Below are 21,684 nucleotides of genomic sequence, written 5' to 3'. Positions count from 1 at the left end.
GTATAGGCTCAGGAACACTTCAGAAAACCATCGTCTGTGAAAACAGTTAATTACTGCATCCACAAATGCAAGTTAAAACCAGATATAAACAATATCCAGAAAAAACGCCACCACCTCTGGGCCTGAGCTCTTTTATGATGGACTGAGGCGAAGTGGAAAACTGTCCCGAGATCTGACAAATCAAAAGTAAATATTCTTTTTGGAACTCATGGACACCACATCCTCCAGGCTAAAGAGGAGAGGGATCATCCAGCTTATTAGTGCACAGTTCAAAAGCCAGCATCTGTGATGGTATAAGGGTGCATTTAGTGCACATGACATGGGTAGCTTGTACATCTGGAAAGGCATCATTAATGCTAAATGATATACACACATTTCAGAGCAATATGCTGCCATCCAGATAAATTCTTTTCCAGGCAAGACCTTCCTTCTTTCAGCAAGACAATGCCAAACTGCTTTCTGCACATATTAAAACTGCATGGCTCTGTACTAAGAGTCCGGGTGCTAAACTGGGCTGCTTGCAGTCCAGACCTGTCTCACATTGAAAACATTTGGCACGTTATGAAGCACAAAATATGACAGAGATCCCAAACTGTTGAGCAACTGAAATTGTCCATCAGATGAGAATGGGACATTTCTCTTTCAAAACTGCAGCAGTTGGTCTCCTCAGTTCCCAAACATTTACAGTGTGTTGTTAAAAGTAGGGGAGAGGCAACACAGTGGTAAACACGCCCCGTCCCAACTTTTTTGAAACGTGTTGCTGACATCAAATTCAAAACAAGCACGTTTTTCAAAAAACAACAAACTTTTTCAGTTTCAACATCTGACATGTTGTCTTTGTACAATTTTCAATGAAATACCGGGTTTCAGTGATTTTGCAAATCATTGCATTCTGTTTTTGATAGTTTACCCAGCATCCCAACTTTTTTGGAATTGGGGTTGTATTAATGGGATGCAACATCACTCCCTGTTACAGACAGGAGCCCAGGAATTTAAAAAAATGTAATAAAAACAAACTCTTTAATTGTAGTTGTATTTAAAACTGTATGGATGTCCCAGAAGCCAACATAAAGCCATGCATGCAGGGCGTTCTCAGCCAAATGGGATTAATAATCCAAAAGTGGAGTCTGGTCCATTAACACCACAACTTATTGCCTTGTTTGTGTACAGTGAACAAGCAAGTTATTAAAACCAAGAATTGGATATAGAAACTACTCAATGGGATAGATCCTTACATGCTAACAAAGAAGGATTTTTCCTGAGAGTTGGAGAATTATCCATTCACTGAGTTCCCCGACATCTCAAAATACCTGGTGCTTCAGATGTTGTTCTACACGGACAAACAGATGAAAACCTGGAAGGGCATGGAGGTGTACCAGTACAACTTCTTTTTAAATGTGGCTGGGTTAAAGATTTGGGGCTCAGGACACTACAAGATGGATGGCGGTAGACGGATCTAAGTGTAGGAAGAGTGTTATTAGTAGGTGTGATATTTAAGTCAAGTTTATTTGTATAGTGCTTTTAACAATAGACGTTGTAGCAAAGTGGCTTTACAAAGAATTAAAGACTTTAAACACAAGCTAATTTTATCCCTAATCTATCCCCATTGAGCAAGCCTGTGGCGACGGTGGCAAGGAAAAACTCCCCCAGACGACATGAGGAAGAAACCTTGAAAGGAACCAGACTCAAAAGGGAACCCATCTTTATCTGGGTGATGATGGATAACGTGATTTATAAATGACTCACTTCTATATCTGTCCTATATAGTCACAAAGTATAACTGTGAAATTCATTATAGTTTTAACATGAAGTCTCTTTTGTTGAAGTTATCAACTGTTCATTGATGGAAACTTGAGTGCAAAACTGTGCATAACAACTGCAGTCCTAAAGTTAGCAAGTCGACTGTAGTCCTCAGACATAAATGCATTACTGTAAGTGTCCAGAACAGAACCATCGTACAAGTGGTGTGTGTGTGTGTGTGTGTTTTTTTTTTTTTTTTTTTTTTCCTCTTTCAAAAGTAAAACAGAAAGCAGAGTATTTAAACAGCGTTATAAACATGGCTAGAAACAAACGGGACAGTGATGATGATAATACTTCGCAAAGCCTCTGTGAAAACAGCTTCCATATCTGTGCGTGGTGATTGCACTCAAATCAGTATCAGGTGTTCTCCATAACGACTGGGTCCCAATCGTGCGCCCAACGCGCTCCGTGAGCGTGCACAGCCGCTTGAGCTGCGCCAGGCTCAAGCGTGCAAAGGTGTGACAGTCAAGTGTGCACCTACTGTGTGACCACAACTTTTAGCGCGCGTGTATGTTGCCATCACAATGCCTCGTTTTCATCAATTAGCCCATCGCAAGCTGTAGTGTGACCCTAGCTTAATGAGGTGGATGTGACGTCGGATGCAACCCAGCAATTGTACCCTAAAAATTAGCTTCAACTTGAGGAAAAATTTGCAGCCCACTAATTGGCTGCAGCCCAGTGGTTGAGAAACAGTGAGCTAAAGGATAGTTGAGTGGCTGCACCAGGTTGCTTAATGCAGTAGTGTCCATCCACCCTTGACAGTGGCAGGGGTATCAATAATGCCTGAGGGTTGCCCCAGTTACTGGTAATTAATCGTTATTGGTATATTTGAGATTTGAAACAGTACGGTATCATTTCACAAATTTCAGTAGTTAACATGACTGCATTTCACTGCTTTTTTTCATTATTTAAGAGTTTGCTGTCTTGCCCACCTTTTAACACTAAGTCAACAGCTCATGGGCGTGGCGCAAGTCTAACACCTAACGGTGAAGAGCTCTCCCTCTGACCAGTGACCTGCCACACTGCTTCCCCAGCTACATTTCAGAAGATGTTGTGGATTCGGCAGCTGTTGAATGAACTAGTGACCTTAGATTGCTAAAACTTGTTGAGAAACAAGGTTCTCTGAATTAGTGGTTTTTTTTTTTTTTTTTTTTTGCTTTTAGGGCAAGTCATAGTGGAGTGGTGGAGTCCTTTTTCTATACCTGTGTGCAAACGGTGCCTCAGGTCATGTGTGGTGGGAGGAGACCTGATGGAACATTAGATACATGGACTATACATCCCAATTTGTACAAAGAATTCCAGGAATGGAAGGTGTGAATAATGAATAGTGAATGTCTATGGTTCATGTATTTCCCATCTTTAATCTAGCTAACAGACTTGCCCACTTACAAGTTTAGTTGACCTAATGTTACATGGGGCGAGCTGGCAGAGAGTGATGTGATGCGTTTGTCTTCTTAGGCTACTTAGCAGTATAATAATGAGGATGTAGAAAACCTTGGTCAGATTTTTGCAGAATTGGCTACGAATCCACCTTTAGTCTTTTGACACCTGTCACCAACAGACAGACACACACACACAAGAAGGAGCTTCCTCTTTTAATGCAGTGTTTAAACAATGCAACTATTGATGTTTATTAATTTCATCAGTTTGTATGAAATGTATGTAGGTTTGTTTGTTTGTTTGTTCGTTTGTTTTATTTATTGCTTGCATACTGTCACCGCCCTACCATGCCAGGTACTGTCCCAACCCCAGAATTTTGCTATTGAAACAACCCTATGACTCAGGAGCATGCACAAGACATCCCTCATATCCATACTGACATGGCACATGGGTCGCTGTACACGCCTATGTATCTGCTTTGCTGGCTGATGCTCAGCTAAAGTTTTACACATTTTTAAAAATGGCGGTTGCCGCTGTTGCATTGACTTGTTTGACCGGTCAGCGCACACTTACATCAGTAATGGTTTGCCTTGTGCTTGGAGAGTACTTACCCTGAAATAGGAGCTAAAAAAAATCCCTCAAACCAGAGCTCTAGGGACTGAGCTCATTCTCCGTTCCTGCAGTACAGCCACACACAAAAGGGGGAACTTCCTTCAACGGTTCTCAGAACTATGAAAACACTCCTATTGAATACATCTTCAGTGAAAAATCCAGGGCAACAATCCAAACCACACAAAGGATACCAAAACACTATAGACACCACTGGTGCACTGACCTACTGCAAAGTACAGTAGAATGTGGTTTGAGACAGAGCGTTTTACTACTGGAAGATGTAATTATATCTAATGTGAAGTGTCCCAAATATTATAGAAATGAGAATAAAACTATTGTATACATTAGTATGACCATCACAGTTACTGAGTATTAGGTGAAAGAGCAAAACCCAGTGCTAGTATTCTAGTGAAAACACAAGAGCTGTGGAGTGAGCTTATTGTACATGGTCTCCATCGGGCTGTGATGTATCTGACTCAAAGACCAGTGAAGGCCAAGATGCCTCTCTGTTATGATGCTTGTGGCTGTCTGCATGAAGTCATGGCAGACATTTCGGGTGAATTGAAGTGGTCAGTTGCTGAGCATCAATATTACAAGATTCTCAGCAGTTTAAGAACAACGTGCTTTCGAGTAGGTTTTTATTGTTCTTGACTCAATGTTTTTTTTTGTTGTTGTTTTTTTAAATAGAAAACATCCAAGCTTTAAATAAGTCTTTGTTTATTTGATCTCTGTGAAAAATGATGAGGGGTGGTAGTTGCATTTTTCACAGAAACGCTAGAGATATGTCTTCCTGATACTCAGACACCTCCCAACACACACACACGCGCCCACACAGCCGATGCGCACCTGTTGGCGTCTCTTCCATGTATTGGAATTTGCTTTTTAGCGCGGCTAGCGCGAGATCACACACATGCTACACACACGCAACAGACACATATTCCTCAGTTAAACAGTTATTTACCATCACAAATAGCGCAGGTACCCGTTGTCTCGCGTCATATTTCACTCGCCACACAATAGTTTTACTACACAAACATTTCCACTCACCATTGTACCTAGTGTAGCAACAATCCGGGCCGGGGGGGGAACTGGAGCCCTTCCGGAACCAATGTTTTAACCACTGTTCCGGTGCAGGGGTGGGAACTTGGTTGAAATGGTGATGTAATGTTTTGTAATTATTGTTGGGTAGCTTAATTAATATATGTGTTGAATTTAATGTGGTGTATGTGTTTTCTAATATGTCTGGGGTATATGGTGGTATTGTGTAGGTTTAACTAAATGTGTTTTTAACTGTTTTTTGAGTGTTGGTGTAATGGGATGTTTCTATTGGTTGCTGACTGTCCAATCAGCATGCTACTCTTGATTGTGAACCCTTTAGAAGGGGCAGGAGTGTTCATTGTAGAGAGAGAGGTGCAGGAGGACACATGCTTGCTGTGAGGCTGTGTAACAGAAGTAGGTGCAGAGAAGTGCATACTGAGTTTTGTATTTTAAAAAGTTTTTTTGTTGTTATTTGTGTTGCCTGATTGAGGCCGGTTTTGTTTTTTCTCAGTTTTTGTTTTCCTATTTTTGTATTTACTGTTTGCACTGGAAATAAACTCGCATCCGTTTTACGTTATACTTTAAGTAGCCTTAGTTTTCTTCCTGTTGTGGCCAATCCTGGCATGAGGTGGGGGGTGGAGAAGCGCTCCTTCGCACAATCTGAACATTGAAGTCCTAATGTCATAAAGTCACAACAATGACTTTAATTTCATTGAGACTATCTTTTAAATAGTTTTAGACAAGAATGTAGGAGTAATTTACAAACTTGTTGGGAAGGATTTTGAAAAATATTATATAAATGCAAATTTCTCATGATGTTAAAAGCACGAGGAGACACTGTTTATTTTTAAGTATTTTAGTAACATGAAGGCATGCACTAGCAGTAGCTTTAAACAGCTCCGTGGTCAGAACCACATGGAAACCACCAGAAGGTGCACTTCAAATTAACAACAAAACCGTGCTTGCTGTTTAGATAAAGACATAATGGAGACTGTCTAGTATTGTGCCTGAGGAAACGGAATCAAGTGCAACACCAGAAGTCTCTGGAAGAACTGCACCGGGCTTTCAAACAAGTTTGCACAAACGTACCAGCCAGTTTAAATATAAATCTGCAGGAAATTTAGAGATTCAGCACAGTTTTAGGGTGTTTTCACACTTGGTCCCTTCCAGCCATCTAACCGAACTCAGATCGATGACTCAGCATTTTTTGCACATATGTGAACACTCCAACCGTACCCAGACCCCTTTAAAGCGAACCGAACTGAGACCACCTCAGGAGGTGGTATCAGTACGGTTCGCTAAAAATCAACGGTACGGTTCGCCTAATCTGCGCATTGTGAACAAAAAGCGCACCAGGTTCACTTCGCCTTTTTCACTGTAGTTTAACCTTCATTTGCCGTAGTTGGTCACGTGACTGTAGCAGGGAAGCTCAACTTCCTTTTGGAACTTACCACAGCCACTTTACAGTTCTCTGAACTTACTGACTGATGAGTCGGCCACAATAATATAACTATTATAAATATATATTTTATATATATATATATATATATATATATATAGAGAGAGAGAGAGAGAGAGAGAGAGAGAGTGCGGATTTATTTTCCTTAATCCGCACTATTTTGATCAAAGAATACAGCAGGGCAAGCATGGCAGCAGACATTTTGATTCAAGAGAAAATTACCCAGAATTCCATGCACTGGGGGTCTGAGGGCTCTAGAGGACCTGGTGTGAACAGAAAGAGGACTGAGGCCCCATCACAGCTTAACTGGACCAGAAAGAGAACCCAGTCCTCTTTGTAATAAATTCACAGTGTGAACACAAAAAGAACTGAGTTCTTTTTCTGTTGGTCCACTTTTTGGTCCACTTAAAGAGGACTGAGTCTGGTTCCTTTAAAGGGGACCAGGTGTGAAAACACCCTTAAGCTCCAAACGTAATGTGAAATGTTGATGTTGAGCCCTGTTCCTTCTCAATTTTTCTTATAGAAATGTTTCAAGTTTAGTTTTTTGAAGCCGTCTTTGCTTAACAGACTTTTCTTTATATCTGCTCAAGACCTTTTATGCAGTATTGTGCATGTACAAGTTTTTCTGTTGGAGAGCTAGGATTTATTTATGACCATTCTGCTGTAGTGCTGAATCAGCTGGCTTAGGGTAGTATCTCACTGGGCTGCGACAGCCTGCGACTAGTTGGAGACACGACAATTGCGATAAAATATGCGAATTTTCACTTGGAATCTCACTGAATTGATATTTGCATGTTTTACCGCAATTGTTGTGTCTCCAACTAGTTGCAGGCTGTCGCACCTCAGTGAGATACACTCACACTTCCTGTCTCATGGAAACTGACTTGAGAAGGGTTCGTGACGGCTTTGCAACACCAGCGACGTGTTTGCGGCTATTTTGAGAGAAATTTTGTCGTGCGATTTTTATTTATTTATTTATTTATTATTTTTTTTTGGAACATGTTCAAAATTTCAGCGACGAAGGAGCGACACTTTGCAACTCATGCGAGGAAATTGAGAAGCCCCGCAAATGTTTCAAGACACTTTTGAAACTCTCTCGCGAATGACATTCACAATTTGTCACAAGCTGTCGCAGCCCGGTGAGATACTGGCTTTAGAATAAGCTTGTACATGTTTCACTTGAGGCGGCACGGTGGTGTAGTGGTTAGCACTGTCACCTCACAGCAAGAAGGTTCTGGGTTTGAGCCCAGTGGCCGACGGGGGCTTTCTGTGTGGAGTTTGCATGTTCTTCCTGTGTCTGCATGGGTTTCCTCTGGGTGCTCCGGTTTCCCCACAGTCCAAAGACATGCAGATTAGGCTAATTGGTGGCTCTAAATTGACCGTAGATGTGAGTGTGAATGTCGCTATGTGCCACCCCTGCGATGACCTGGTGACTTGTCCAGGGTGTACCCCACCTCTTGCCCATAGTCAACTGGGATAGGCTCCAGCTTACCCACAGCCACAGGATAAGCAGTTACGGATAATGGATGAATGGATGGATGTTTCACTTATGTGTTACTCTGATTTATGTCTGCTCATAATCTGTAAAAGGTGGGCATGTTCTTAAGATACATCAGGAACAGATGTTTCTCATGAGACTGTGTGTGTGTGTGTGTGTGTGTGTGTGTGTGTGTGTGTGTGTGTCAGGGTCTGCTTGAAGAACTGGAGTTGGACTTGAATGAATATGGACGTAAAGATGTCAGGAGGTTGCAGTGGCAGTATGGGAAACTGAAGCTACAGTGGCGGAGTCTCTTAACAGCTCAGCAAGAGCAGGCCAAACTTATTGAGAAGGCAAGTGACAAGTCATGCCCCGTGAACTTCATCTGCTGGTTGAAATGGTGACTATAAATGTCATTTTATTTCTCCAGGTCTGCTCCCACATGAGCTCTCCATCCACCTGTTACCCCAGCGCTGCCCATGTTCCTCATCTAACTGGATCTACTGCACTAGAAAAGGTGACCAATGACTGATTATAATGGAGGCAGACTTGTCGGTTTATATGAATTGCAAGCCAGGTTAAAAGTTTATTGCAGTAATTGAGAGAAATGGGGTTTATATATCTCACCTATGCAGAAGTATTTTTTTTAAAATGCATCCTGCAGGTAAGTATCATTTATCTACCATTAGGAGGAAAGATAATTAAGACCGTGACCTGATGGATTCAAATATAGAGTGAGTTCTGATAAAGTCTCAGTCTTCCTAGTGCTGTTCTGTTTAATTAACACACACGCACGCACGCACACACAAAACATCTCTTCTTTAGAACTTATGAAGGCTGACTGATTTTCTGAGGAAATTCCACACTTTTTTTTTTATTTGTTTGTAGGTGCGAGTTTTTTTTTTAAAATGTTTTGAAAGCTAGCTACTCCAGTGACCTTAATGCATGTTGCATGTTTTTGTGTAAACTGTATCTTAAGTTACCTGTATATTGCACAAGTTTGATTCAAATTTGAATGCCCTCGTGTATTGTGTTTTTAGGATCTCAAGCGCATCCAGTCCCTGAATGGAATACTTGAAGCATATCTAGAATGGAAAAATGTGGAGCCGATGTTCTGGTGCTGGATGGTACGCAGGTCTCTCTGTCATGTCTGTTTCAACAGCGCATAAAGTATCCTTCAGAATTATTTACACTTGAAATAAAAATGCAAAATAATAATAATAAATGAGTTCAAACACATGGATGATGTATAATCTGAAGACTGAGACATTCATTGGCTCGACAGTACCAGTGAAAAGTTTGTACACCCTTACTGTATTCCTTCATAGGTTTTTCTGTATTTTGACTATTTTCTATATTGTAAAACAATACTGAATACAACCCCAATTCCAAAAAAGTTGGGACAAAGTACAAATTGTAAATAAAAACGGAATGCAATAATTTACAAATCTCAAAAACTGATATTGTATTCACAATCAAACATAGATAACATATCAAATGTCAAAAGTGAGACATTTTGAAATTTCATGCCAAATATTTGCTCATTTGAAATTTCATGACAGCAACACATCTCAAAAAAGTTGGGACAGGGGCAATAAGAGGCTGGAAAAGTTAAAGGTACAAAAAAGGAACAGCTGGAGGACCAAATTGCAACTCATTAGTTCAATTGGCAATAGGTCATTAACATGACTGGGTATAAAAAGAGCATCTTGGAGTGGCAGTAGCTCTCAGAAGTAAAGATGGGAAGAGGATCACCAATCCCCCTAATTCTGTGCCGACAAATAGTGGAGCAATATCAGAAAGGAGTTCGAAAGTGTAAAATTGCAAAGAGTTTGAACATATCATCATCTACAGTGCATAATATCATCAAAAGATTCAGAGAATCTGGAAGAATCTCTGTGCGTAAGGGTCAAGGCCGGAAAACCATACTGGGTGCCCGTGATCTTCGGGCCCTTAGACGGCACTGCATCACATACAGGCATGCTTCTGTATTGGAAATCACAAAATGGGCTCAGGAACATTTCCAGAGAACATTATCTGTGAACACAATTCACCGTGCCATCCGCCGTTGCCAGCTAAAACTCTATAGTTCAAAGAAGAAGCCGTATCCAAACGTGATCCAGAAGCGCAGACGTCTTCTCTGGGCCAAGGCTCATTTAAAATGGACTGTGGCAAAGTGGAAAACTGTTCTGTGGTCAGGCGAATCAAAATTTGAAGTTCTTTATGGAAATCAGGGACGCCGTGTCATTCGGACTAAAGAGGAGAAGGACGACCCAAGTTGTTATCAGCGCTCAGTTCAGAAGCCTGCATCTCTGATGGTATGGGGTTGCATTAGTGCGTGTGGCATGGGCAGCTTACACATCTGGAAAGACACCATCAATGCTGAAAGGTATATCCAGGTTCTAGAGCAACATATGCTCCCATCCAGATGACGTCTCTTTCAGGGAAGACCTTGCATTTTCCAACATGACAATGCCAAACCACATACTGCATCAATTACAGCATCATGGCTGTGTAGAAGAAGGGTCCGGGTACTGAACTGGCCAGCCTGCAGTCCAGATCTTTCACCCATAGAAAACATTTGGCGCATCATAAAACGGAAGATACGACAAAAAAGACCTAAGACAGTTGAGCAACTAGAATCCTACATTAGACAAGAATGGGTTAACATTCCTATCCCTAAACTTGAGCAACTTATCTCCTCAGTCCCCAGACGTTTACAGACTGTTGTAAAGAGAAAAGGGGATGTCTCACAGTGGTAAACATGGCCTTGTCCCAACTTTTTTGAGATGTGTTGTTGTCATGAAATTTAAAATCACCTAATTTTTCTCTTTAAATGATACATTTTCTCAGTTTAAACATTTGATATGTCATCTATGTTCTATTCTGAATAAAATATGGAATTTTTAAACTTCCACATCATTGCATTCCGTTTTTATTTACAATTTGTACTTTGTCCCAACTTTTTTGGAATTGGGGTTGTACATCAAAACTATGAAATAATATATGGAACATGTATAGAATTATGTGGTAAACAAAAAGTGTTAAAATGTTTGATATTTTAGGTTCTTTAAAGTAGCCACCGTTTACCTTGATGACGTTTTGCACACTATTGGCATTATCTTAACCAGCTTCATGAGGTAGTCTCCTGGAATACTTTTCAGTTTACCAGACAGGGTGCCAAGCCACACACTGAAGTCATGTGCTGACCAACTAGCAGGGGTGTTTGCTGACATCTTTAACTTGTTCCTGCAGCAAGCTGTTGTCCCCACATGCCTTAAATCCACCACTATTGTCCCCATGCCCAAAAAGCAAGCAGTCAGGTGTCTCAATGACTATCACCCAGTTGCTTGGACACCATTATGAAGTGCTTTGAGAGGCTTGTACTATCTTACATCAAGGCCAACATCCCCATTGATCTGGACAGCCACTAGTTTTCCTAATGTGGAAACAGATTGACAGAGGATGCAATCGCAGTTGCACTTCATACAACCTTGTCTCATCTGGAACATCCCAACACATGCGTCCAGATGCTATTTATCGATTTTAGTTCCACTTTCAATATAATAGTCCCCCTGAACTGGTAAACAAGCTCAGCAACCTGAGATTAACCACCACACTCTGCTCATGGATTTTGGACTTCCTCACCAGCAGACCGCAAAACGTCAGGGTGGGCAACTGCACGTCGTCCACTCTCACCCTGAACACATGAGTACCACAGGGCTGTGTCCTTAACCCAGCCCTTTTCACTCTATTCACGTACAACTGCACACCTGTACTCCTCTAACACTATCCTGAAGTTTCCTGATGACACCACTATAGTGGAACTGATGTCAGAAAATGATGAGAAGCCCTATAGAGAAGAGGTTCAACACCTGGTCCAGTGATGTTTGGACAGTAACCTGGCACTGAGCACAACCAAAACAAAGGAGGTCGTTGTGGACTTCAAGACAATCAGAAAAACAACACACTAACTACAATGTATAAGTACAGTGACAAAGTTTTATCTTATCTTAACAGGTGTGCCTCATCAAAAGTTAATTATTGGATGAGTTTCTTGACTTATTAATGTGTTTGAGATGGAATAGTAAATAATAAATGGAGTAAATAGCTCTATTCCATCCATAACTGTAGTGATCCATATTATGTCAAGAACTGCTCAAGTAAGTAAAGTTAAAGAAAACATATTGAAGAAGAAACTGTGTCTAAACTTTTGATTGGTACTGTATGTTTGGCTCATCATGTCAAAAGCTCTATGGCCAAGTCTGAACCTCCTGGTAGAGGCAGACACGTTTTGGCCTGAGATATCCTGATGCTTAGCGGAATTGATCATGGCATCATGAATTGTCATAAGATCCCCTGAGTCACCAGCTACAAAACTGCCCCAAACTGTCACTGATTCATCACCAAATTTTACAGTATCAGGTGTTTATACCTGTCTGCAGTGTCCTTGCTTCCTTCTTGAAATGATTCTGAACTGCTCATTATGAAAGTGGTGATTAACAGCTCTTGATAATAACAAGCATCACTGAAACTGTTCAGTTCTGAATATGAAGCTTTTTGTTGCTGCCCTAATGCTGGTTAATTATATTTACTTTGAACAGATTTTTATTGGGGCGGCACGGTGGTGTAGTGGTTAGCGCTGTCGCCTCACAGCAAGAAGGTCCTGGGTTCGAGCCCCGGGGCCGGCGAGGGCCTTTCTGTGTGGAGTTTGCATGTTCTCCCCGTGTCCGCGTGGGTTTCCTCCGGGTGCTCCGGTTTCCCCCACAGTCCAAAGACATGCAGGTTAGGTTAACTGGTGACTCTAAATTGACCGTAGGTGTGAATGGTTGTCTGTGTGTATGTGTCAGCCCTGTGATGACCTGGCGACTTGTCCAGGGTGTACCCCGCCTTTCGCCCGTAGTCAGCTGGGATAGGCTCCAGCTTGCCTGCGACCCTGTAGAACAGGATAAAGCGGCTAGAGATAATGAGATGAGATTTTTATTGGTTTTCTGAAAAATCCAAGTTATTTATTCACACAAGCATTTCAGGCACAGTTCACAGCACACAGTTATGTGAAAATATGAGAGCTGCTCTTCGCTTGCTGCGAAAAGTGTACTTACAGTCTGTAGTTTTTAAAGTTGACAGGCTTTTCATAATCAATTAGATTAATCTTAAGTGTACTGTTAAATTAGAACAAGGTATTAGCTCTGAGCTGTATTGGGATAGGAGGCTTTCGATTCTGACTCAATTGTTACACTTTCTGAAACCCTTCACTATCTTTTCCTTGTTAATTGAGGTGCTCTAAAACTGCGAAGTGCTCATTTCATCCAGCTCACAACCACATTGAACTGAAGTTATTAAGAAGCCTCCTGCTAAGAGTAGGTGTTTCAGGAGTCCCTTATTTTGGCTTTGGGCTTGCAGATTAAAAATGAGTGTGACTGGTGTTGAGAAGGAGAGGTTTTTCGAGGTAGCAAAGTAGAGGACGGTGGCAGCTCTGCTCTCTGCAGGTGGCAGATGCTGGTTTATAGTTTATTTTAAGGTGGAGCGCTTAAGAGATGTGCACTTCAGGTTCATTACAAAAATGCAAATTTTATGATCCTGTCTTCAGATATATGCTCATACTGAGACCAGGCTGAAAGAACCTTTGATGGGTGTCATTTTGATTCAGTGGCTGTTATGAGAAATGGAAATTGAATTCAATCCAGGGTTTTAAAATGCAAGTGTTCCCAGTACTTCAGCCAAAGAATTGTTGATACCAGAAACTTTTGATTTCCTGGGACTGTCACACAACAGTCTCTTGAGTTTGTACAGAACAGTGCAAAAAACATCCTGTGAGTGGAGTGTATGCAGGTTGAAACACCTTGTTGAGAGATCAGAGGAGAATGAGCAGACTGATCTGTGCTGACAAAGTCTATAGTAACTCAATCACTCTTTACAACCGTGGTGAACAGAAAAGCATCTCAGATCACAGAACATCAAACCTTGAGGTACAAAAGCAGAAGACCACATCAGGATCCACTCCTTTCGGCCAAGAACAGGAATCTGAGGCTACTATGGGAACATACTCGCCCATGATAGCCTCAGCTTTTGGTGCTTCTTAGCTGTTAGGGGTTTAGGTTGTCCATATCTGGTAACAGTGCCAGCCACCATTTCGAGATGAAGCCAGTCACTTGTCTCCTATGGAAACCTTGCATTTCTCCCTTTACAGGACAGTGTGGTTGATGGCTACCTCATAGACCGGTATCAAGAAGGGTCTGTGGAGTTATTACAAACAGACCAGGCAGTCACTTGCAGCTGTTCCCATGGTGACCAGGCTTGGAGATCTGTCAGATGTTTGGACAAGATGCTACTAAGGCTGCAGGCTAAGCACCAGGACAGATCGGTAATTACCACACATTCGGGCACAAACATATCTAATGATCACACAAATAAGACTGAGCATTTAAAAAAAAAAGTCTTTGTAAAATAAAAACATATTAAAGCTTGTCAAGAGAATATTTTCAAAATATATTTCAGTAGGCATGTGACAATAAATCGTGCTGCATGCCGAATTTAGTTAAGATGCTACCTGGCTGTGTACAGATGAGACCGTATTCCCTTTTAGTGTATGATTGGCTGATGCGTCTCTGTTCTAAATGAGCCCTCATTAGCTCCATGTTTAAAGATGGAAGTGTCTCTAGCTAATGTCTTTAGCATTATAATTAGAATTTGTCTAAAACCCAAATAATTAAAATCAAAATAAGGTTTGATGTTTGTCTGTGAAGAAATCATTTACTCCGTATAGCCACTTTTTCTTAAAGGTAGACTGCCTTTCAGATTTTTCAAGTTTAGGTCATAAAAAGAATTTTCCCTGATACCCAATTTATTTTTGTTCAGTGGACCAAAAGCTACTGAATTTGAATTCCAGACTTCCAATTTTATTAGGGTTTTTTTTTGTATTTTTTTTAAATAGAACAATTAAAGGAGAACTGAAGTCATTTTTAAACTTGCTTTATTTCTTAACGTGTTTTCAGTTTTAGTAACCTCATTGTGACTCGTATTGGCAACTAATTGCAATTAAATGTTATGCTTATCGGCCTATTCAGCTTTTAGCCATGTTGAATTTGGTTCGTTTGGTCCACGGCAGGTGTCGCTTATCCGCGCAATCTTCACGAGATTTGTGTGACTTCAAAATGTGAAGTGTCAGCCAAGTGTCAGTGCCACCATTTTTGAAAACTGTTTTCCAAACGAAATATTGAACAAAAACGAGTTTAAATGACGATTACTGCCTTTAAAAAAAAATTTATTTAACTTTCCTGATTGCTATAAAAACAAACAAAACTTCCAGCTTGATTACATCAGCATTGGAAAGAGGGCTGATGTAAACCTGTAATGCAACAATGGCTGCCGTAAAATCCAAAAAAAGAAGCTGTGCATGCACACACGACTTCCTCTGTCTGCTTGGCTGCATGAAGCGAGCGATTTCATGCACATTATTTACTAGGGATTCCCCTCAAATTAAACTTCCCAGCCACAGAATGGCCTGGTGTGTGGTGGGTTTTTATTTATTTATTTATTTATTTATTTTTGAGATATTACAGAAAGAAACATATCACAATGACCAAATTTCAGAGGGAACTAAATTTAACCAATTTTATGAAATTGAAAGGCTGTCTAGCTTTAATTTTACTGCAAGTGATGCTGCATTTAATGGGATGAGAAAATACCAACTTGAATGCTTTTATAACCCTGGAGTAATATCGTTCTCTCTTTTAAATGTAGAGCTAATGAGTCTTATTGGTGAGAAATTGCGGAGTCAAACCTGCCTGGATGAACACAGAAACCTGGTACAGAATTGGCAGCTTAGCCAGAATAACACCGGTTCTCTACAGGTTTTATCATATCACATGATGGAAGATCTGGATAGGCTAGACTGTTCTGCAAAGACGAGATACAGCATGTAGGGCCCTTCTCATGACCAAGCTTAAAAGTAAAGATGGTGAAAATAACTCTGCGTTCATAGGGCTACAGATAAACTGAGGTTTCACCTGGGGAACACACACACACACAGCTGATATCTACGCACTTGTGTTTATCGTGGCTTAGATAGAAACATTTATTAAGGTAAAATTACATGCAAGTAGGACAATATACGAAAGTACAACTGAACTAAATACCTGAAACTAAAACCAAGGATAGTGCCGCAAAGTGTAAAATACTTTCCATTGTGGTCCTAAGAAAAGTTTCAGGATGGTGCTATGTTGACTGTTTTAATAATACACTTAATTCCATTATCAATACTAAATTTGTAGAAATGGCAATAAGTAGAGTAATAAACTTTAATGGCACAAAAAAACCCCTAAATTGCTAGCTAAACATGGATATAAAAGGCAAGATGCAATAGTATTATAATGCACCTGAGAGTAGCACTATGTAGTTGAGTACCACAGAAGGATCACATCAGGAGCCCTATGCAAAGGGCTAACTGAAGACCAGTTAAACTGACCAGAATAATTTAAAACTCCCCACTTTCTGCTGTCTGAAGGCAGTTAAATAAATGCCTATGTACTTTGTGCTTAAAACTAGAGACACTGGATTGACCGAATACTGTTTGGCAGGTCATTCCATGACTTAATGGCATTGAATGCAAGTTCTTTGACTGTCTGCTAAACTTGGGTATTGCCAGAGAGTATTGACTAAACCTAGTGTAATAAGTATGTCATGCTGCAAGTCTGAAGGTGAAGGGCCATTCAGGACTTTAAACAGACGAGTTATACCAGAATACCATACCTTTTGCTCAACAATACCCAACCTTTCTAAAGTCAGATACAGAGAGGTGTGCTCCTGAATCCAAGCCAAGGATGAAGCATATTAGCTTATTTTGACAAACCTGAAGGCTGTGTTTTTGATTTCCTGGTCAAGCCAAAAAAAAACCCCAGGAGCAGAAGGCATAGTCAAAGTGACCCTGCACTAAAGCTGTAGCGAAAAGTGCATTATGCACTTTGACTGAAAATGTGTGCTTGTCTGTAGAGGAATTTTAAGCGAGAATTTGCAAGCTGTACAATTTTCTTGCCTGTATTTTCCCCATTAAGAATTTGGTCCAGGGCACACCCCAAGTAGTTGACAGAGTCTTTGGCTGCTATTTCAGCTCCATTACATGTTTGTTTAGTTGAGATTTATATGTTTAGTTGAGACTTTTTACTATTTTTTTTTCTTGGTGCCAAACAAAATCAATTCATTTTCGCCAAGATGCAATGAAAGTTTACCGAGAACGTTAAACTTCGTTAAACTTTTCCGATTCCCCATTCAATTGCTTTTCAATGTACTGCACTGATCCGCCTAAAACTAATGAAGCTGAATCGTTGGCAAACAACAAAAGCTTACAAGACTCTGCTCTCTGCATGTCATTAACATAGGTCAAGAAAAGCAGGGGCCCCAAAATCGAACTCTGCAGAACCCCACAGACAATATCTCTAGGAGTAGAATGAACACCACTGCATGGATTAAAGTTTTCCGTCGCTACAACGGATTTCCGTCAACTGGGAGCGCTAAAGGTCAATAATGAGTGATGCAGATCCGAGGAAGAAAAAAATGGAGTGGGGGGTAGGCCCATAGGGCTGACACCGATGTGATTTAGAACTTCACCAAGCTGCTGTGATTGCCTGTTGTTGAACTCTTGTGCTATGTTTGAGTGTATGTAAAGGAATAAGTTGTTGCGCTATATAGGCATAAATAAATAAATAAATAAAATAAAGCCTCCGCTACTGTCTAGTCCCGGGGAGGCTCGGCGTAGGCAGCGAGCCGCGGTGCTCGGCTTGAGTTTCGTTTCTATTGGCGGCTCCAGACCGACTTTGCATGCTCGTAACTCGGCCAGGGGAGGTCCCAGCCTCCCCAAACTTGGCAGCCAGCGATTCACCCCGAGGTGAGCCGTGGCGCTCCGCACAAAAGGTCAGAAAACAGTGGAAGCGAATACTCCGAAGCTCAAAATTCAGGAAAGTGGCTCCGGTGTCGCAAGTGCGCAAGAACAGTTATTTGAAAGTTAACCTGATGAATTTGTGCGTGCGCGTGCGATTTCATGAAGAACCGGGACAATTGGCATTCGGTGAAAGGTTCACACCTATGACTCATTATATTCGCGCGCGCCCTCTCGCCCACTGCTGCTTCGTTTTCCCGATTTACACGCGTGTCTGAAGATGGAGTTTTCAGAAATCTCCACTCTGCCCAGAGTTTGTGAAAGTAGCTGTTTTCAGTGACTGAAACCTCCGTATACAGTACCAGTCAAAAGTTTGGAAAGACCTTCAAATTCGATGTTTTTATTTTTACATTTTTTTTCCTACATTGTAAATGAATACTGAAGTCATCCAGACTATGCAGCAACACGTAAGGAATCATTTAGTAAACTTTAAAATGTTAATCAAACCAAAATGTTTGATTCTTAAAGTAGGCACCTTTTGCTTTGATTACAGCTTTGCACACTCTTGACATTCTCTCAATCAGCTTCATGAGGTCATCACTCGAAATGGTTTTCCAACAGTCTTGAAGGAGTTCCCAGAGGTGCTGAGCACTCGTTGGCTGCTTTGCCTTCACTCTGCGGTCCAACTCATCCCAAACCTTTTCGGACTGACTGACCTTCATTTCTTAAAGTAATGATGGACTGTCGTTTTTCTTTACTTAGTTGCACTGCAAAAAAATGGCCTTTCAAAAATAAGAAATAAAAGATTAAAACAAAGCATATTTGCTTGAATCAGGTGAAAAAAATCTGCCAATGGAACTAGTCAAATTTGACTTGGTAAGATTTCTTAAAGTAAGATGAAAAATCTAACCTGTTTTTAGATGAAATAATTCCAAAATAAGATTGGGGAACTTATCATGCAAGATCTGATTAACTCAAAATAATCAAAATAGTTCTTATAACAAGATCATACTTCTTACATTTAGCCATTCAAGTCTTTTTATTTATTTCATTTTAAGGGTATTTCACTTATATTCATGACAAAGTCTTAGCAGTAAAAACTGAATTTAAGATAAATATACTAATATTAGGATTGTTAAATTCTACAACTAAGCATTGCTAGCTTAAAAGATTCTCCTTTTGTGACCTGTAATTAGTAAAATACTCTAGATATGAGACCAGAGACTATCTTGAATCAAGTTGACGGCACGTGTAGCATTGCAACAAGTTTATTTTTTTTTCCCATTTCAACATTCAAACATTAAAACATCTCTTAAGATTCCACTTCCCCAGGACCTCTGGCATCAAAAAAAAAAGTCTACGCATTTTGACTTGCAGTGCTTACACAACGCCAAAGCAACAGTGCATTTTGGGGGCACTGACTATTCATGTGTACGAGGGGTTTACAAGATCAGGCACAAAAAAAACCACTGAACTTAACTCACAGCATTCCAAAAAGACCTCACTAAAACGCCTTCCACTCACTCATAGCCTTTTTGAAGGCACTTGTCTGGTCTAGAGTCTGTACAGCATCTAGAAGGAGCTCACTCTGAATGACTGAGAAAACAGTTGCAGTAAACTTAGGATATGTAAGGTGGAGTTGAATTGTAATGAAAGATTCAAACATTTCAGTAAAGTTCATTTATTCCCAAAACAAGCATGCTTTGGTTTTTTTTTCTTGAAACAAGATGAACTGCATTTGACAAATGTCCAAAATGTACGTACTTGTTTTAAAAAAAACTTATTTTCAAAGGTGCTCCAAATAAGACTTTTTCAAGACATTTTGTCTATACAAGTATAGAGGTCCGAGCAGGTGGGTGGAGCACAGAAGTACGGCAGGACAGAACTGAGTTCAAAAAAACTATTTATTGTGTTCCTTTTCAGTCACACACACACACACACACACACACACACTCCCAGTCACCCAGACACACACACACAAGTCGTCTGGTGCAGGAGAGAGCTCACTTCCTCTGCTCTCTCTCTATATAGGGCGTGGTTGCTGGGAAGACACACAAACACAGGTTAATTGCTCTCAGGTGAAGTGATTCTGTCACTTACCTTCCCTGACTCCGCCCTCCTGTCACAGACCGGCGCTTGACCACGCCCCCGCTGCCACAACAAGATTTTCAAGATGGACTGTCTAAAAACTAGCCTTTCTAGCTAAATGAGGTTTTGCTTGTTGGGCAATTATGTCTTATAATAAGGGTGGCTAGATGTTTTGACTTGAAAATAGACAAACATCCTAAGATTTTTTATTTTTTGCAGTGTGAGTAGTTCTTGGCATAATATGGATTAGAACAGTACTCAAATAGGGCCATTCACTGTATACCAACTCTACCTCTTCACAACACAACTGATGGTCTCAAACACATTAAGAGGTCAAGAAATTCAAGAAATTAACTCTTGACAAGGCACAGCTGTAAACTGAAAGCCATTCCAGGTGACTACCTCGTAAAGCTGACTGAGAAAATGCCAAGATGTGCAAAGCTGTCATCTAAGCAAAAGGTGCCTACTTTGAAGAATCTAAAATATAAAACATATTCTGGTTTGATTAACACTTTTTTGTTTGTTTGTTTGTTTACCAAATAATTCCATAGATATTTCTTCATAAAGTCGATGACTTTAGTATTAATCTACAATTCAGAACATTTTAAAATAATGAAAAACCACTGAATTAGAGGCGTTTCCAAACTTTTGACTGGTACTGTAGGTGTGAATGAGAGGTGCAACCGAATAAATAAATATGCGTTTTTTTTATCTGGCTACATGTAGGCTATCACTGCGCAAAGCCTCTAATGTTGAAATGGTAGTAATATTTGTTAAAATAATAGTAGGCTAATTTCCACATTAATTGGTAAAATGGCCCAAGGGATGTGATGGGGATGGCCGTTTTTTAAGGGGGATGATTTGAGATTTTTATTTCAGAAGGGGGATGCCTCCCCCCACATCCCCCCTCAACTCGAGTACTACATATAAGGCCATATTTCACCTGACATAGGCCCTTCGATTTCCATCACTAGAGCGCGTCAAATTACTTTCGGTTTTGCCAGCATGGACGCGCTTCTTTTAAATGAAGGCACAGATGTGTCAGACATCGACAAAATGGTAAAGAATAAGTGGAGATGGTCTTGGCTAAATGAAATGGGCGATAATGGCAAGCTCCTGCTGCTGTGCCAAGGAAAAAGAAACAAAAGCAGGCATCCGGTGTTGCCAAACTAGATGCCTTTGGCTTCACTGCAAAGAAGCAGAAAAAGTGAACTTTCACTTTACTTTTCTTGTTTCCTGGCTTTTATTTCAACAGATTTTCCTATTTTTCTTTCTGTTCCACTCTTTTGAAAGCATGGTTCAAGTTCGACTGCACTTGCACTTTTCTCTGAACCACTGTTGTGCATTACTAAAGTATTGTTGAAATAAATGTGCACTTTGTGCTGAAAACTTGATGTTTCATCATGAATAGCCAGTAATGACAATGGTAAAGTCTTGCCTTAGCTTTAGTCATTGTTAAAATTATGTAAATGTACTATACAGTGGCGCTTGAAAGTTTGTGAACCCTTTAGAATTTTCTATATTTCTGCATAAATATGACCTAAAACATCATCAGATTTTCACACAAGTCCTAAAAGTAGATAAAGAGAACCCAGTTAAACAAATGAGACAAAAATATTATACTTGGTCATTTATTTATTGAGGAAAATGATCCAATATTACATATCTGTGAGTGGCAAAAGTATGTGAACCTTTGCTTTCAGTATCTGGTGTGACCCCCTTGTGCAGCAATAACTGCAACTAAACGTTTGCGGTAACTGTTGATCAGTCCTGCACACCGGCTTGGAGGAATTTTAGCCCGTTCCTCCGTACAGAACAGCTTCAACTCTGGGATGTTGGTGGGTTTCCTCACATGAACTGCTCGCTTCAGGTCCTTCCACAACATTTCCATTGGATTAAGGTCAGGACTTTGACTTGGCCATTCCAAAACATTAACTTTATTCTTCTTTAACCATT

The 21,684-nt window shown here is 40.4% G+C and overlaps 1 protein-coding gene across 2 annotated transcripts in view; it reads left to right on the top strand.

The window, feature by feature from the left end:
• The window catches only part of tedc1 (tubulin epsilon and delta complex 1), a 47,426-nt gene that overhangs the window by 14,568 nt on the left and 11,174 nt on the right, over positions 1-21,684 (top strand). Inside the window, exons 4-8 of one of the 2 annotated variants that reach the window (XM_060933559.1) lie at positions 1,616-1,711; positions 7,976-8,119; positions 8,197-8,283; positions 8,807-8,893; positions 13,957-14,130. In XM_060933559.1, coding sequence (XP_060789542.1) covers positions 1,616-1,711; positions 7,976-8,119; positions 8,197-8,283; positions 8,807-8,893; positions 13,957-14,130 — 588 coding nt within the window. The remainder of the gene's footprint in view (positions 1-1,615; positions 1,712-7,975; positions 8,120-8,196; positions 8,284-8,806; positions 8,894-13,956; positions 14,131-21,684) is intronic. The other variant, XM_060933560.1, reaches the window with a different exon arrangement.

This window comes from Neoarius graeffei, chromosome 11, assembly GCF_027579695.1.
Source record: "Neoarius graeffei isolate fNeoGra1 chromosome 11, fNeoGra1.pri, whole genome shotgun sequence".
NCBI classification, from domain to species: Eukaryota; Metazoa; Chordata; class Actinopteri; order Siluriformes; family Ariidae; genus Neoarius; species Neoarius graeffei.
The sequence above is the reverse complement of the archived record's forward strand: the minus strand, read 5'-3'. Positions and strand labels throughout refer to the sequence as shown.